At 36.7% G+C, this 16,766-nt stretch overlaps 2 protein-coding genes across 3 annotated transcripts in view; one reads left to right on the top strand and one right to left on the bottom strand.

The window, feature by feature from the left end:
* Positions 1–16,766, bottom strand: part of LOC149733229 (uncharacterized) — a 169,264-nt gene that overhangs the window by 52,251 nt on the left and 100,247 nt on the right. The gene's annotated exons all lie outside the window — the stretch shown is intronic.
* On the top strand, positions 5,995–7,490 carry LOC149733238 (uncharacterized). Its single transcript, XM_089880455.1, is given in 1 exon segment — positions 5,995–7,490. A coding segment is annotated over 1 exon segment (1,314 nt). The 3' UTR covers positions 7,309–7,490.

The raw sequence follows: 16,766 nt of genomic DNA, 5'->3' as shown, positions 1-16,766 counted from the left end.
TTATTTGTAGCATAGTCCAAATAACAAGGCAGAAGTTGTTAAGCTGGAAAGTTTTGATTATTTGGACTGCTTTAATGAGTTTAAGATACCGGTAGTCTGCGGTACACTATAAAATGTGTTCTGAATTTAATGCTATAATGTCCGTACAGTATTTATAGCTAACTGGTTGTGAGTTAGTCAATAATCTGTCAGCGTGTATTGCAGGTATATCAAGTTTTAATGTTGCGTAACAGGATGCAGGGCAATTACAACAGAAAGCATAAAGCAAGCACATTTTAGACTGCCAAGGAGTAAAGCTGGGCAAAAGCTTTGGTTATCCATTATACCACGAAACAATACACCGGATAAAACAGATACTGTTGTTTGTGAGAGGCACTGGCCTGTTGATTATGAAAAAATCAAAACTATGGAAAGTTTCGTCCGAAAAATGCTCTGTGTGTTCGGAGGTATTTTACCAAGCTTGCTGCCTACAGAGAATACCATTAAGAAGCCTCGTACCACCACTCGTGGTGGCTTAACCATCCCTTGTGATTGCGTCTGTCAATGGGTGTTTTATTTCGCCATGTTGCACCACTCACTTGTCGAATCTTCGTATAGCATCCCTTTAGACATTTCAGACTTCTATAATTTTAACGTTTCAAAATCTCATGCACTTTTCTTATGAAACATTCTTTTTAAAAACCTTCTACACTTCGCAGCCAAAGAGAAAGCAAGAAAAAATTATCCTAATTGATACTATCTCGATTTCATTTTTCGAAGTTAATATATATCACCATGCTTACACTGTGTAATAAACAGTTTCTTTCTATTTTTATTAGATGGATTTTAAACCAGCGGGGATAGCAAGTATTTAGAGATTGTTATTAGTTGTATATATTTATATTTTTTTTTTATATTTAAATATATATATATTTATATTTAAAGAATTCTCTGGAAGATGCATGTGATAAAAATGTCACGTTACAGACAATGCCTTCTTGGCCTCTAGTTTTTTTGCATGGTGCGTACGTTTGGTCTGGCCTGTAAGTTCGCTATGCATTTTATTTATTTTAAATGTACATGTACTTACATACAATTCAAAAATTTACTGCTGTTTATATGCATTGGGATTTTATTGTCGTAAAAAAATAAATACGTAGGAGCAACAAAATGTTGACTGCTTAAACAAGAATTGATGTAATTTTTTAGATTGCTGAGGCTTTTTTGGGTTCCAGAAAAAAAATGTGTGGTTTAATACATCAAATATTTTGCAAACAAGAATGAACATAGCGCAACAAATTTTTAATGTTTCAAGTATGGATCATGTTTTATTCCATTGTATTTTAGATAACTTAGAAGAGGTGTGCAGCATATGTGAAAAACGTAATTAATTGTGTTTATGGGTAACAATACTTTTTTCTAAATTATAGCATGTGAATCCAAAAGAAACGATTTGTTTTAGATTGGATGAGACTCATGTCATAGATGGTTTTATGGCTTTGTCCTGTATTAAAAAAATAAGGATCAAACTTGTGGTGCGTTTATAAGAGTTGTATATATTTTGTATATTTTTAAATCAGAACCTAATTTACCTTTAACAAATTAATTTACTGCATGTAGAACACTGTATGGAATAGAAGTTTACGTTTTTCTCTTATTTGTGACAGGTATTCTGCTGACTACATTGCTTCTGCTGAAGTGATTAGAAAAATTTTAATAATAAAATCCTCAGAAAGCCCAAAGAATATTGTTGCAGAAATAAGGAACTCGTGTTACGACTGTCGTTACTTTCATTGTTTTGTGTAATTTGAATGAAAACTCTTTAACTAAAATGTGTGTAGTATTTGAAGGAGGACTAAACAGATAGCTGGTTGTTAATATTTCTACATGCCTCAAATAACGCTATAACCCGCTCTTGAATTACGCGCCCAAATTTAACTACAAAAAGCGAGAAAGTGCGGCGCGACGCCGGAGAAAAAGCCGCGCCGCAAATATGTTGGATCTTCCACTCTAATTTTGTGTGCATAAACTCTCCTAAAGGAAATATCATGTAAGCCAAATCTGTCTAAAGCATGGCGCCCTCTATAACAGGACATCGCTTCTCTCGAAACTGGAAGCGAATGGTTTTGCAGCGCTTGTACGAATTGTAGACAGTTTTGATGAGTTAATATATGACAGATTATCGCATTAGATAGTGTTTATATTCTCTGAACTACAAGACCTACCACTCCTGCTTGCTTTTGAAAACCCCTTTTTGACTTTTTGCTTTAGCTGGTTGTTAATATTTCTACATGCCTCAAATAACGCTATAACCCGCTCTTGAATTACGCGCCCAAATTTAACTACAAAAAGCGAGAAAGTGCGGCGCGACGCCGGAGAAAAAGCCGCGCCGCAAATATGTTGGATCTTCCACTCTAATTTTGTGTGCATAAACTCTCCTAAAGGAAATATCATGTAAGCCAAATCTGTCTAAAGCATGGCGCCCTCTATAACAGGACATCGCTTCTCTCGAAACTGGAAGCGAATGGTTTTGCAGCGCTTGTACGAATTGTAGACAGTTTTGATGAGTTAATATATGACAGATTATCGCATTAGATAGTGTTTATATTCTCTGAACTACAAGACCTACCACTCCTGCTTGCTTTTGAAAACCCCTTTTTGACTTTTTGCTTTTTTTTTGTTTGATAATCCTAATATTGATCTTATAAAAAGGCCTATTTCTGCTTTATTAAAAAAAACTTTAGAAATGACGTATTAGTTATTAGGATAGCAGAACAGATCGACACAGTCAAAAAACTAATCAAAAATAAAGGATAACTTTTGAATTTCCCTTCTTAAACTGTTGTTGCACCAATTCACATAAATTTAAAAATTGTAATAGGAGTTTATTTTTTGATAAAATTGTAATTTTAAAAAACACATTTACATTTGTACAATAAAAGGGTGGGTCAAATTAAAAAAAAATTGTGGTCTGTATCAGGTAAAGGTAGGTTACATGTATACATTTTGTTAACAAAATTCTTGTATGTAACTTACCTTATCCTCGCGTGGCTGGAAAACGACAGTCGTTTAACACCACGTGCCAGCTTACGAGTTACCATGTATGTTACTTCGTGGGTGATTATTTTTTGGGGAAGGATTTTTTTTTATGTATGGCTGATAATTCGGACAACCCATTAGTGACCACTGGGTTGGAGCAATTGCCGTTAAGTGTCTTCTTGCCCAAGGACACATACGCCTACAATGGTAGCAGCGACGAGCCTTGTGTCATCTTGCCCAAGGACACATACGCCTACAATGGTAGCAGCGACGAGCCTTGAACCCAAGTAGGCGCGCTAACCACTATGCCACGGCGCCGGTGTATGCAAGATTTAGTGAGAAATCATGTGTATGGCTTGTTATGTGAAAGGTTGTACAAGTGGGTTTAATGCAGGTGATAAAACACCAATTTTCTGTTTACCACATGTAACCAATAGAGGTTAAGATGACTGCGGTCCATTCCATGGAACAACAAATTGCGTGTCCCAAAAAGTTTGATTCCAACGGTTTAAACAATATTCCTTCCCTGCTTAATTTCATTTGTAATTATCCAGTCCAGGAAAATACATTTCAACTATCCAGACATTCAGGGTACTTTTATTTGACATCAAAGTTTCAAAGTATTTTCCATCATTAATATTTTTCATCGTAGCTTTATAATTCTAAATTCTTCTTTGGCTGGACAGATGGCCAAGAATAGCATAGGGTAGGCAGTTTATTATCATGTTTAATATTGCAGCAAGCCATATATGCAAAGTTTCCCTCGAGTGCTGACTATAATACAGAAGAAGTTCAAATGCAACAGCTTATTTAGTTGGTAAGCTTGTGTATTCTGGTGAGCACTTGTCGGGTCTTTCACTCATTTGATTATTTTTCATCTTCAAGAGCATCATATGAAAAAATGAGGATCATAACATAAGCTCCCCAGTGCAAAAACACCGACCAGAATGACTTCCAAGATTGAAAATTACTGAATACTTGACATTCTTAGGTGAAATATGCAATAATGTGAATATGTCCAGCATAATTTGTATGCGGCGTTCCGCCTTGATTTTTTCTTGTAAATGGGCCCTGTATAACAATGCGCCAATGCGGAGAAACTTCGCCTTGCTGTATAATGTTCTTTTCGTGTGTAATGCCTCATCTTGCATTTTCAGGTGTTGCCATTTTATAAGCCTTTCCAGTGCTGTATGGGCAGGCAGTCGGTCCATGTAATGCTTGATGTTCTCACTGTTATCTGTATTGTGATATTGATGTCATTTTGTCGAATAAACGAGACGGCGAGTTATGCAATCTGTACGCTAATGCAAGAACGGACAAAACTTTTGTTATGATTATTTCTTGCTGCTTTGGCAATATGTTGAAATACATTTTGGGGCCATAGATTTTGATCAAGATGATTCCAGTGCCTAAGCTTGTAAAAGAGTTTCAATATTTTTTTACGTGTAAGTGACCATTACAGTTTCAAAAAGAATAATCCTCACTTTCACATACTCAGCAACAGGATGGTCAGTTACACCTTATTTAGGGTGCTAGTGAAAAGTCTTCCCCCACCACCTTATTAGCTAACCACTATTGCATCTTTAACCTCATGTCGAAAACCTTTAAAAGTGAAAAATTTGGAAAAATGCAATAATATTATTTCTGACTTGACAAAGTACTGAATAACAATTTTTATTAATAAAATATTATTTAGAATCTATTTAATGCTGTAGATATGGTGACATATTCAAGTTTAAATTTGAAATTACAGTGGTACAGTATCTGAAAGTTACCTGAAACAAAAATATGTCAGTGTAGTTAAATATATTTAATAAGTTTTGTATACATACTCTATCTGTCATCTTGAGAACTAAATTTCACTTTTGTAAAACTTTTTGGCAGCTGCAACTATTTGTATAAAAGAACTGTACCATGGCGCCCTCCCCTCTATAACAGGCCTGGACACCGTCGGCGCCTCTCTCGAAACTGGAGGCGGATGGTTTTGCAGCGCTTGTACGAATTGTAGACAGTTTTTGTTGATTTTTTTTACGAATGATCGCATTAGATAGTGTTTGCTTAGGATTTTATTAGTGTTTGCTTGGGATTTTATTAGTTATTACAGTATAAATGTTTTATTTAATTTACGCGTAATATGTGTTTACAAGTTGACAGAAGCGCTTGCTAGGCTAAATAATTGTGTTTAAGTAACAAATGGCCACTGGTGCGAGATTTTATTATAGTTATGTGTGCTTATGCCTATATTGTTGGTTCTAAATTAAGGCACATAAACGTTACAACAAATTTCTCTGAACTACTACACCTACACAGCATATATTTTAATTTAGGTAGTTTGCTTGCTTGTTGTGGCTTTACCTTTTTGTCCTATAATCCTAATATTGATCTCAAGGAAGGGCCTCCGTTCTGCTTTATCAAAAAAAACATTGAGAAATGATGTATTGGGTAGGATAACAAGACATATTAACACAGTCGAGGCAAAATGCTAATCAAAGTTAAGGATAACTTTTCCCTAATTGAAACTGTTCACTTGCACAAGTCCCATGAATTTGAAATTGTCATATGAGTTTATTTTGGTAATAATCTAGGGTAGGATAACAAGACATATTAACACAGTCGAGGCAAAATGCTAATCAAAGTTAAGGATAACTTTTCCCTTATTGAAACTGTTCACTTGCACAAGTCCCATGAATTTGAAATTGTCATATGAGTTTATTTTGGTAATAATCTAATTAAAAATATGTTTACTTTACATTTGTACAATAAAAAAGTGAATCAATTAAAAAGAAATATTAATGCTTTTGTGGTTTGCATATGTTAATGTCAGTTTTAAAACAGGTCACATGTAGCAAAGTGCTTATACCAAAGATATACTGAGAAAAACAGGTCACATGTAGCAAAGTGCTTATACCAAAGATATACTGAGAAAAACAGGTCACATGTAGCAAAGTGCTTATACCAAAGATATACTGAGAAATCATGGGTAGAAAGTGTTGTGTGACAGGTTGTTGAAGTGGGTATGATGCAGGTGATAAAACACCAGTTTTTCGTTTACCACGAGATAAACAAGAAAGGTCTAGATGGCTGCAGGCCATTCCAAGGGATAACATACCAGATAGACCAGATACTGTGGTTTGTGAAAGACACTGGCCACAAGATTATGATAAAGTTTTGTTTTATGGCCGATATCGTCCAGCATTTCCACCTTCAGTGTTTATGTGTGTTCCGAAAATTTTGATTCCTACCACTTCCAGCATACCAAGACCTACAAAAAAAGCCTTGTTAAGCCAGAGAGTTGTTGTGGTTGACGAGCTTAATAAATTTACAGAACATGACAAATTACCTGTTGATACAAATGACTTGGTGAAAGCTTTGAACAAATATACCTTTCCTGTTCCCACAATTTTATTTGAAAGTGATGGTTTTGTCATCATCCAGTCTAAAACATATGTATCAGGTGTACCTTTATTTGCCGTCAAACTTTTAAAGGATTTCCATTATAAATGTTTTCATCTTGGCATTCGGATTTCAGTTTCATCTTTGGCTGCTAACAAAATTTACACACTGGACAGATGGTCAAGAATAGCAGAAGCGGTTAATAATTATCTTATCAATGTTGAGGAAAGTGACAGAAATTCAATTACAGCAGCTCATTCGGTTGGTAAGCCTGTGTATTCTGTTGAGGCTCTTGTCAGGTCATTTAGTTATTTTTCATCATCAAGAGCAACATATGAAAAATTCAGACAGGATCATAAGCTCCCCAGTACAAAAACACTAACCAGAATGACTTCCAAGATTAACAATACTGATGACTTAGCATTCTTAGCTGAAATATGCAAATCATTGGATTCAAGGCAAAGAAATGTGATTATACTGGTGGATGAGATATATGTCAAAGCAGCTCTTTCTTATCATGGAGGAACAGTTTTTGGCAGAGCTCAAAATTACCCAGATAAATTAGCTCGCACAGTCCTGGCCATAATGTTGAAATGCATGTTTGGAGGGCCACAGTTTTTGATCAAAATGATTCCAGTGTGTAAGTTAACAGCAGAGTTTCAATATCACCAAATTACCATTCTAATTGAGCAACTTCAGAAATGCCAAATGAATGTTATTGCAATTGTATGTGATGGCAATCGCGTAAACCAAGCTTTTTTCAACAAGTTTGAAACGATTCCTGGTAAGCCCTGGATTACCAAGGACAAAAAGATGCATCTTTTGCTTGACTACGTTCACTTGTTGAAGTGTATAAGAAATAATTGGCTGACTGAAGTGTGGAGAAATCCAGTATAAGGATGAGAAAGGAGAGGAATGTGTTGCTAGGTGGTCTGATTTGAGGTCACTGTTCAAAGCAGAGGAAGGTTCATTAGTCACCCAGTCAAAGCTAAATTATGTTTCAGTCTATCCCAGACCCATTGAACGTCAAAATGTTCAAACATGTTTAAGGGTGTTTTGTGATGAAACCATAGTTGCATTGGAAATAGGCACCATTAATTTTCTTAAAATGTTTGTCAACTTTTGGAATGTTGTCAATGTTAGAAAACATGGTATACACAACAGGTTCAGAGATCCAAGAAAAGCGGCTATGAGCTCATGTGATGACAGTAGGTTGAATGAAATGGCAAAGCTTGCAGAGGATGTTAGAAGCATGAGTAGTTGTGGTAGAGGCAGAGTTAAGCAACTGTCGAGTGACACTTGCAGTGCTTTTAATCATACATGTCATGGCTTCATTTCCCTCACAAAAGTTCTTTTACAATCAACACAAGACTTTGTTTTGCTTGGACACTTTTCCACTGATCCATTAGAGAAGGCATTTGGAAAGCTTAAGACAAGGTTGCGGGGGACATATTTTATAAACACCCAGCAAGTTCTTGAGAAGCGTGCAATTATAAAAGCTAAACTGGCATTACAGCGGAATGTTGACATATCATCAATTGGGACTCATTCCAGTGGGTACAGTTGCACAATGTGTAGTTATAAGTTGTCTCCTTCGGACATCGAATTGTTTGACGATTTGCCGGCAAAAGAATCAGCTGTATCATTTGATGAAATTCAAGCTATAGTTTACATTTCTGGATACATTGTGCCGGCAAAAGAATCAGCTGTATCATTTGATGAAATTCAAGCTATAGTTTACATTTCTGGATACATTGTTCGTAAAGATAATGACCTAAACCTGAATGATACCTACAATTATTATGAAAAATATGGTTCATATACACAATGTTTAAACAGAAGTGGCCTGCAACTACCAAATGATATGGCTTGCCAATGGGCTATACTTTGTTATGTGATGTTTTCCAAAGTTAAATCCAAAGACAGTAGGTTGAATGAAATGGCAAAGCTTGCAGAGGATGTTAGAAGCATGAGTAGTTTTGGTAGAAGCAGAGTTAAGCAACTGTCGAGTGACACTTGCAGTGCTTTAATCATACATGTCATGGCTTCATTTCCCTCACAAAAGTTCTTTTACAATCAACACATGACTTTGTTTTGCTTGGACACTTTTCCACTGATCCATTAGAAAAGGCATTTGGAAAGCTTAAGACAAGGTTGCGGGGGGACATATTTTATAAACACCCAGGCCCAGCAAGTTCTTGAGAAGCATGCAATTATAAAAGCAAAACTGGCATTGCAGCGGAATGTTGACATATCATCAATTGGGACTCATTCCAGTGGGCACAGTTGCACAATGTGTAGTTATAAGTTGTCTCCTTCGAACATCGAATTGTTTGACGATTTGCCAGCAAAAGAATCAGCTGTATCATTTGATGAAATTCAAGCTATAGTTTACATTTCTGGATACATTGTTCGTAAAGATAATGACCTAAACCTGGATGATACCTACAATTATTATGAAAAATATGGTTCATATACACAATGTTTAAACAGAAGTGGCCTGCAACTACCAAATGATATGGCTTGCCAATGGGCTATACTTTGTTATGTGATGTTTTCCAAAGTTAAATCCAAAGTATGCAGAAAATCACTCAGCAGTATTTTTCAACTTGTGAGTGACTACTATGCTTTCAATATGGATAATGCTCACTGTCACATACTTAGCAACATTCTTTTGAATAGATGATTTAGGTAAAGAACCTGCACAAAAGCTTCTAACTTAAGTTTGGTGACAGGTCCTGTTTATTAAAAACCTAATGATAGACAGTGTCCACTGTTATGAGCAGGTAGAATAGAGCTTCTGGCAACAGGTCCTGCCTAATAAAAACCTAATGATAGACAGTGTCTTACACTGTTATGAGCAGGTTTGCCAGGTAGAACAGAACTCCTGGCGACAGGTCCTGCTTTAAAAAAAACCTAATGATAGACAGTGTCTTACACTGTTATGAGCAGGTAGAATAGAGCTCCTGGCGACAGGTCCTGCTTAATAAAAAACCTAATGATCGTATTAGATTACCTCATGGGTGCGATTGGAAAATCTCACACCAGTTCGTTACTTAAACACAGGTATTTAGCCTAGCAAGCGCCTCTGTCAACTTGTAAACACATATTACGCGTAAATTAAATAAAAAATAAAACATTTATACTGTAATAACTAATAAAATCCTAAGCAAACACTATCTAACACAATCATTCGTAAAAAAAATCAACAAAAACTGTCTACAATTCGTACAAGCGCTGCAAAACCATCCGCCTCCAGTTTCGAGAGAGGCGCCAACGGTGTCCAGGCCTGTTATAGAGGGCGCCATCAACTATACCCTAGGAAGTTCATGTTTTAGTAGTATCCTTCTTGGCACCGTAGGGTTCGGTGGTGATCGATTTTTGTAGACGATTTTTTGATGGAATTGCATCTAATAAGTTTTTTGCGACCTTGGTGATCGATTTTTGTAGACGATTTTTTGATGGAATTGCGTCTAATAAGTTTTTTGCGACCTTTTTCACCTAAAGTTAAAAAATGAGTTGGTTAGTTGAAATATAGCATACAAATAAGATAGAATATTGTCTGTTTTACACTGTGGTCCCCGCAAAGAAAGAATGAACTTGCGAAGATTCAATTTTGGATTTATCATGTTTGTATTGGCAATTGTAACCAGGAACAGATCAAAATGATGGAGCCACCCGACAGTGCCAACTAAAAACTTTGACCCAGTTTGTCTCAATTAAGATGTGTTAGAGGTGGCCTACTCGACATACCAACAGCCTTCCAACTTAGATGATGGAGATAACTGGAAGAGATATGTCGTAGCCTAATTACAAGCTTCAATAATTAGGCTTTATTGCACTGCATCTGCAAACGAACAATATATACAACGTAATTATTACATTCATACTCAACACAACAACTTTCGCATACTATTACTATAATACAGTGAACACTGCAGCACGATAAGTCTAGCACAAGAAAAGGACACACGGCGTCAATGCTTAGAGCGCGCAAGGCGCGATATGTCTACAGTTAGCAGACACGAAAACAGTTTCCCAACCAAAATAATATTGACGGGAAAAGAAAAGTTAGGTTGCATAATCGTCATATCGAACAGGCTTAAGCATAAGTTAAATAGTTGGCCATATCGTCTGGTTCCAACGCTCGCACTGTGAGTTGCCTGTTGGGGGATACGGTGAGGTCCGGCTTGTTGAGATACCTCGCGAGGTAAGAAATATTCTTTTAGTTCCTGTGACATAAAAGATGCTCCCCGGTGACTGTGTAAACAAAATTAGTTGGATAAACACACAATATTTACTGTTACTCATGGAAAACGGCTGTATTTGTCAACCACAATTATAAGATATATTTATTAGTCTCTCTTACGGGTCCCTTAAAATCAATACTGATGCGTTCGCATGGACGACTAGTGAGCAGATACGATAACAGATTACAACAAGATCACAGCATAAAGACAAATTATTCGGTGGTGCTTATAGGTATCTAGGAATTAAAGTGCATGTGACACGGTCAATGTCCGGCGCCGTGGCATAGTGGTTAGCGCGCCTGCTTGTAACCCACGGGTAATGGGTTCAAGGCTCGTCGCTGCTACCATTGTGGGCGTATGTGTCCTTGGGCAAGACACTTAAAGCGCAATTGCTCCAACCCAGTGGTCACTAAAGGGTTGTCTAAATTATCAGCCATAAATAAAAAAGAGAATAAAAAATCCAAACAAAAAAGTCACCCACAAAGTAACATACATGGTAACTCGTAAGCTGGCACGAGGTGTGTTATAACGACTGTCGTTTTCCAGCCACGCGACGATAAAGTAAGTTACATTTATTGAGGTTCCAATATTGTTGAAAATGCGTTTGGCAAACTGCTAATGGTTAGTTTTTTTAGTATATCAAAAGATATTTCGTAAAACAATTTTTATTAAGGTGCATGTGACAATTTATACCAATGAGGGTTGTAAAGAGCGGGATTTATCCGGCGCATTTCGACCGAAATTGTACGCTTGAGTAGTGACCTTATACTACGTAGTGTTGTGGTCGCAGAAAATTTTTGAATCTTGCTTCGTAGCTTATTGTATATTTATTTATTTGTATGTTAGATTTATCCCGTTTTTAGTATAGTAGGTACCAAAGTTACAATTGAAAGTTATAATGTCAGTGAAGTATGACAGTGGAAGATAATGACGAGATTTCTTAAGTGATCTGAAAAAGCTAGAAACAATTGAGCTTGGGCATCCAGATATTGAACAACAGTCTTGCTGAACAACAAACCGCAATGCTTGAATTAAGTTTTCAAATTATCCATCTTGGGTTAGAAATTGGACAAAGTGTAAAAAATCAAATAAAAAAACACAAACAAAACAGCACCATTGATTTTACTTAAAGTTTTCAAATTATCCATCTTGGAAAATATTATCCATCTTGGAAAATTGGACAAAGTGTAAAAAATCAAATAAAAAAACAAAACAGCACCATTGATTTTACTGCAGTGATAGAAAATTAAAATATAAACTGAATTAACATAAGTTTAATTCAAACGATGGATATCTCTATATGTCCGGCGCCGTGGCGTAGTGGTTAGCGCGCCTGCCTGTAACCATTAATTAGGTAATGGGTTCAAGGCCTGTCGCTGCTACCATTGTGGGCGTATGTGTCCTTGGGCAAGACACTTAACGACAATTGCTCCAACCCAGTGGTCACTAATGGGTTGTCAAAATTATCAGCCATACAAAAAAAATAAATAAAAAAAATCCCAAAAAAATAATCACCCACAAAGTAACATACAAGGTAACTCGTAAGCTGGCACGAGGTGTATTAACACCCGTGTTATAACGACTGTCGTTTTCCGGCCACGCGAGGATAAAGTAAGTTACATTCATTCATTCATATAACAAAACAACCAATAAGCAAAAAAGCTAGAGGCAAAAAACTCTACTATACTTACAAATACATAAAAATAACTAGAAATTATTTTACTAAAAATAACTAGAAATTATTTTACTATCTTGATAGGAACATGGGAAACTTCTGTCCAAGCATTTGTGGATCCATATGTAGTGTTACCATTTTTTACCTCTTCCAGTCTTCCAGTTACCGTAAGTATTCAACTTCCCTCCATTCGGGTTTAAATCCGCCCTTGTATAGTTGCAGAAACTTCACCAACTGCTTTGATATATTGGGCTTTTCGAAAATAACGGTTCGGCATCTTCAAAATAAGGCGCTTCTTACATGTAAACAAAGACTTTTCTCGCTACTCGTATCTTTAAACACCAGTCTTGACTCTCGATGACGTCACACTTCGCCAACTGCTTTGAAATAAATCAACTAAATACATTATATTTTTGTTTAATATAGTTACACCTTATTTAATTTTAGGCGAAGAAGTTGTATGACCGTGGTCATATGCACTTTAAAGTCAGAGTTCCAATTCCTCTGCCTGTGTTGTAAACAAAATTCGCCACACTCTCTTCCGTTACAGGAAGGACAAGAGTATATCTTGCAGTTGTGTGTGTGTTTTTTTGTAAACACACTGACCATTTTTACTTATACAAACGAAATATCTTGCAGTTGTGTGTGTGTTTTTTTGTAAACACACTGACCATTTTTACTTATACAAACGAAATAAAAACTAAACGAAATAAAAACTTGCAAGATCATACTTTGAAACGTAGTATTTAGAGAGACTTTGACGTGAAACTTGACACATGATTTTTACAGCTCTCTTTTTACATGAGGAGCTTAGAGGCAGCCTTGTCGTTTCATCGGTCAGTGTCTCTTCAACTTCAAGGTTGTTGTCTTTCTGGCAAATGAACTTAACGTTCTGCAACAAATCGCCAACATATTCTGCACGTTCAATTAATGTCCTAAACTAGAACTATAGATGAAATAAACAGTATGAAATTTGTATAATTCAAACAAACTTCCTACCATAGGTTGCTTCCTGTATAACTTTTCTGACAATCCTTCTTATACTTGGGATAGTGAATCTCATATACTGGTACACCAACGTTTGTGATAAACTGTGCCCGGTGAGCATTCCCGTTAAAATGAAGAGCTGCTAAAGCTAAGGATAAATTTCAATTAAAATAAACGGAAAACAATTTAGCATATTACTATTTCAGTCAAATAGTACACCAACGTTTGTGATAAACTGTGCCCGGTGAGCATTCCCGTTAAAATGAAGAGCTGCTAAAGCTAAGGATAAATTTCAATTAAAATAAACGGAAAACAATTTAGCATATTACTATTTCAGTCAAATAGTTGATAAGTTTACCTGCACCCCATGCCAAGAAAGGAAAAACAAATCATCTTTGATACAAAATTATTTAATAAAATATGAAAAGCCTCAACAGTCGATGTTTGGTAAGAGGAAGAAAACTGAAAAATATCTTTTAGAAGCCTGGAGTTGCACACAATCTTCTCCATTTGGACAGCAGCTTTTGTACCTAGAAAGAGAAATAAATAAATACTCATTCTTAGAAATTCTGGTATATAAACAGTAAAATATTACATGGTTAAAGCCAAGCTTGCTGTCGTTCCTGACCCTGAAGATCACCATGGAGGCATCTAGAGAAACGTCCGATTTTGTACATGATGTAAACTACTTATCCACCACTAACTGGTGAGCATCTGGAGAGGTGGAGACCACAGACCAGTAAATACTGGCCACCCAGCCATTTAAAGCTTTTTGATCTGGCAGTTGATTTCAAATTCTAAATTGAATAATTATCTGAATTAGTTGTTTCATAAAAAATATAATATTTATTAGATTACTTTTTTCAGCAACATGCAATGTGTGTCAAACAAATGCTTGCTATGTTGATCTCGTCAGCAACATGCAATGTGTGTCAAACAAATGCTTGCTATGTTGATCTCGCAGATATATTTCTTTATGGAAACGTGTCTATCTGTAATAAGAGTATCAACAGGTCCACAAAGTTCTGGATCCGCTGCAGAGACCTCCAACCCCCCTTGCTCCATGTGCATATAATAAATTGCAAAAAAGGCAATCTATTTTATGTTTACCTGGATTGTCTGTATGGACAAGAGCTTTCATTCTTAATTTCATCATGGTGTAGGAGGGGGGGGGGGGCACTGTGTCCAGGGGAATCGGCACGTCCATCACTACCACATACTATACCTCCATCCTCTGCCTGTAAGGTACTTACCTCTCTCTCCCTCCATAGCATGGTTGCTGTGTGCAATACCATGTTGACGGCGAAAAAATGTTCGACCAGAAATAAAAGCTGTTCCCATATGCATTAAAACTCGATAGCTCCTGCGAGTCCAACCAGAGATTTCTAACACATCTGCAGTTGTAGTTTCATCTCGCTGAAATTCGAGACTAAGTTGGCCAAGCACATTCAATTTATCCAATAACAAGTGCATCCAAGCAAGTTTGCTATAATCTGTTATGGTTCGTAAAATATTTTAAGCCCTGCCAAGCACATCTGCTGTGCCAACACGATTTTCCACAGTGGGCACGAATTGCAACGTAGGATTTTAATAGTGTCTTTAGCACAGGGCCGTAACTACCGCCGGTGCACTGCACCGGGGCCCCCGAGGAAGGGGGCCCCGCATTGCTATATTTTAGTTTAAAATATAGCAATTTTGTGAATATTTTTTGTGAATTACTCCAGTATTCAAGAGTAAATTAAAAACTAAAGTGGAGTACAGGAGTAGTTAAAATGTGATTTACTCCCCAAACGATTTTGTGAATATTTTTCTTCATTTCGTTTGTAGCTTTGTATGATGACGAAATAATGCTATGTTTCTAAGAATGCTTGTTTTCTCTTCGTTATTTCTTGAATGATATTCAGCATTTGTAGGCCTACCGTAAGTTACATTTTGCTGGTTAGCAGCAGCTGTTCTTTACAACTCGTTGTCTAAATTGTTGTCTAAATTTTTTAGGTTTTGAGTAACAATATCATAAAACTCTAGTTAACAACAATTTAGTAGGCTATGAAAAGAACTTATCAAAGCGGAGCACAAAAGAGACAAGCTAAAAGGAGAAAAATAGCTGAGGCAGCCAGTAACTCTCAGCGCTTGAGCTCGTGGCTAATTCAACCAGAAACATCCGAGTATAGAGATAGTTTAGCAACAGCCGAGCAAGTAACTTTGGTGAGTTTTGTTAGTGACGATGAAAATTGTATTACGCAAAATCTGGATCATTCTGTTCAAGAAAGTTGCAGTAATGCCGGTGAAACTTTAGTGGGTCTTAATAATGAAAAGGATAAGGAAGACGTCAGCAGTCGTGAGACTGAATCTACTCCCCTACTTGTTGACGTTAACAGTTACAATACTGATACCAGTAAAGAAAATTTCGATGGATTAGATGCAAGCACAAATGATGACTTTCCTGCCATTATCTCAAACCCAGAGATCAAGAAAACAATTATTGCAGCAGGTCCCAAACAACCTAAAGGACCTTTCCCTAAAGATCCTCTCCAAAACGGTCGTTCGTTTTCAACAAAATATTACTATTATGTAACATCCGAGTATAGAGATAGTTTAGCAACAGCCGAGCAAGTAACTTTGGTGAGTTTTGTTAGTGACGATGAAAATTGTATTACGCAAAATCTGGATCATTCTGTTCAAGAAAGTTGCAGTAATGCCGGTGAAACTTTAGTGGGTCTTAATAATGAAAAGGATAAGGAAGACGTCAGCAGTCGTGAGACTGAATCTACTCCCCTACTTGTTGACGTTAACAGTTACAATACTGATACCAGTAAAGAAAATTTCGATGGATTAGATGCAAGCACAAATGATGACTTTCCTGCCATTATCTCAAACCCAGAGATCAAGAAAACAATTATTGCAGCAGGTCCCAAACAACCTAAAGGACCTTTCCCTAAAGATCCTCTCCAAAACGGTCGTTCGTTTTCAACAAAATATTACTATTATGTAACACAATCAGGCCTAAACCTACGAAGATATTGGTTATGTTATTCACCGAACATGGACCGCGTTTACTGCCAACCCTGCTGGTTATTTTCACATGAAACTGCCTCCCCAGGGTGTTCTTTCTCACTTCAAAACCCATGGGGCACAGCAGGTTTAAACGACTGGAGGCATTTATCGCAGCGAATTCGAAGTCATGAAAGCTCCGCACAGCATGCGGAAGCGTGTGTCGTATATGACCAATGGAGAAACAGTAAGACAATAGAAGAAGCGTTGCACGGATCTTTACAAGAGAAAACAAACTTTTGGCAAAAGGTTTTGGAAAGACTATTAAATATTACGCTGATGTTGGCGATGTGTAACTTACCGTTTCGCGGATCAAGTGAAGATTTTTCGAAGGATAGAAAGGGCAATTTTCTCTCAATATCTCACTTCAAAACCCATGGGGCACAGCAGGT

Source organism: Ciona robusta, chromosome 7 (assembly GCF_009617815.1).
Source record: "Ciona robusta chromosome 7, ASM961781v2".
NCBI lineage: Eukaryota > Metazoa > Chordata > Ascidiacea > Phlebobranchia > Cionidae > Ciona > Ciona robusta.
This window is presented reverse-complemented; position numbering and strand designations above follow the sequence as displayed.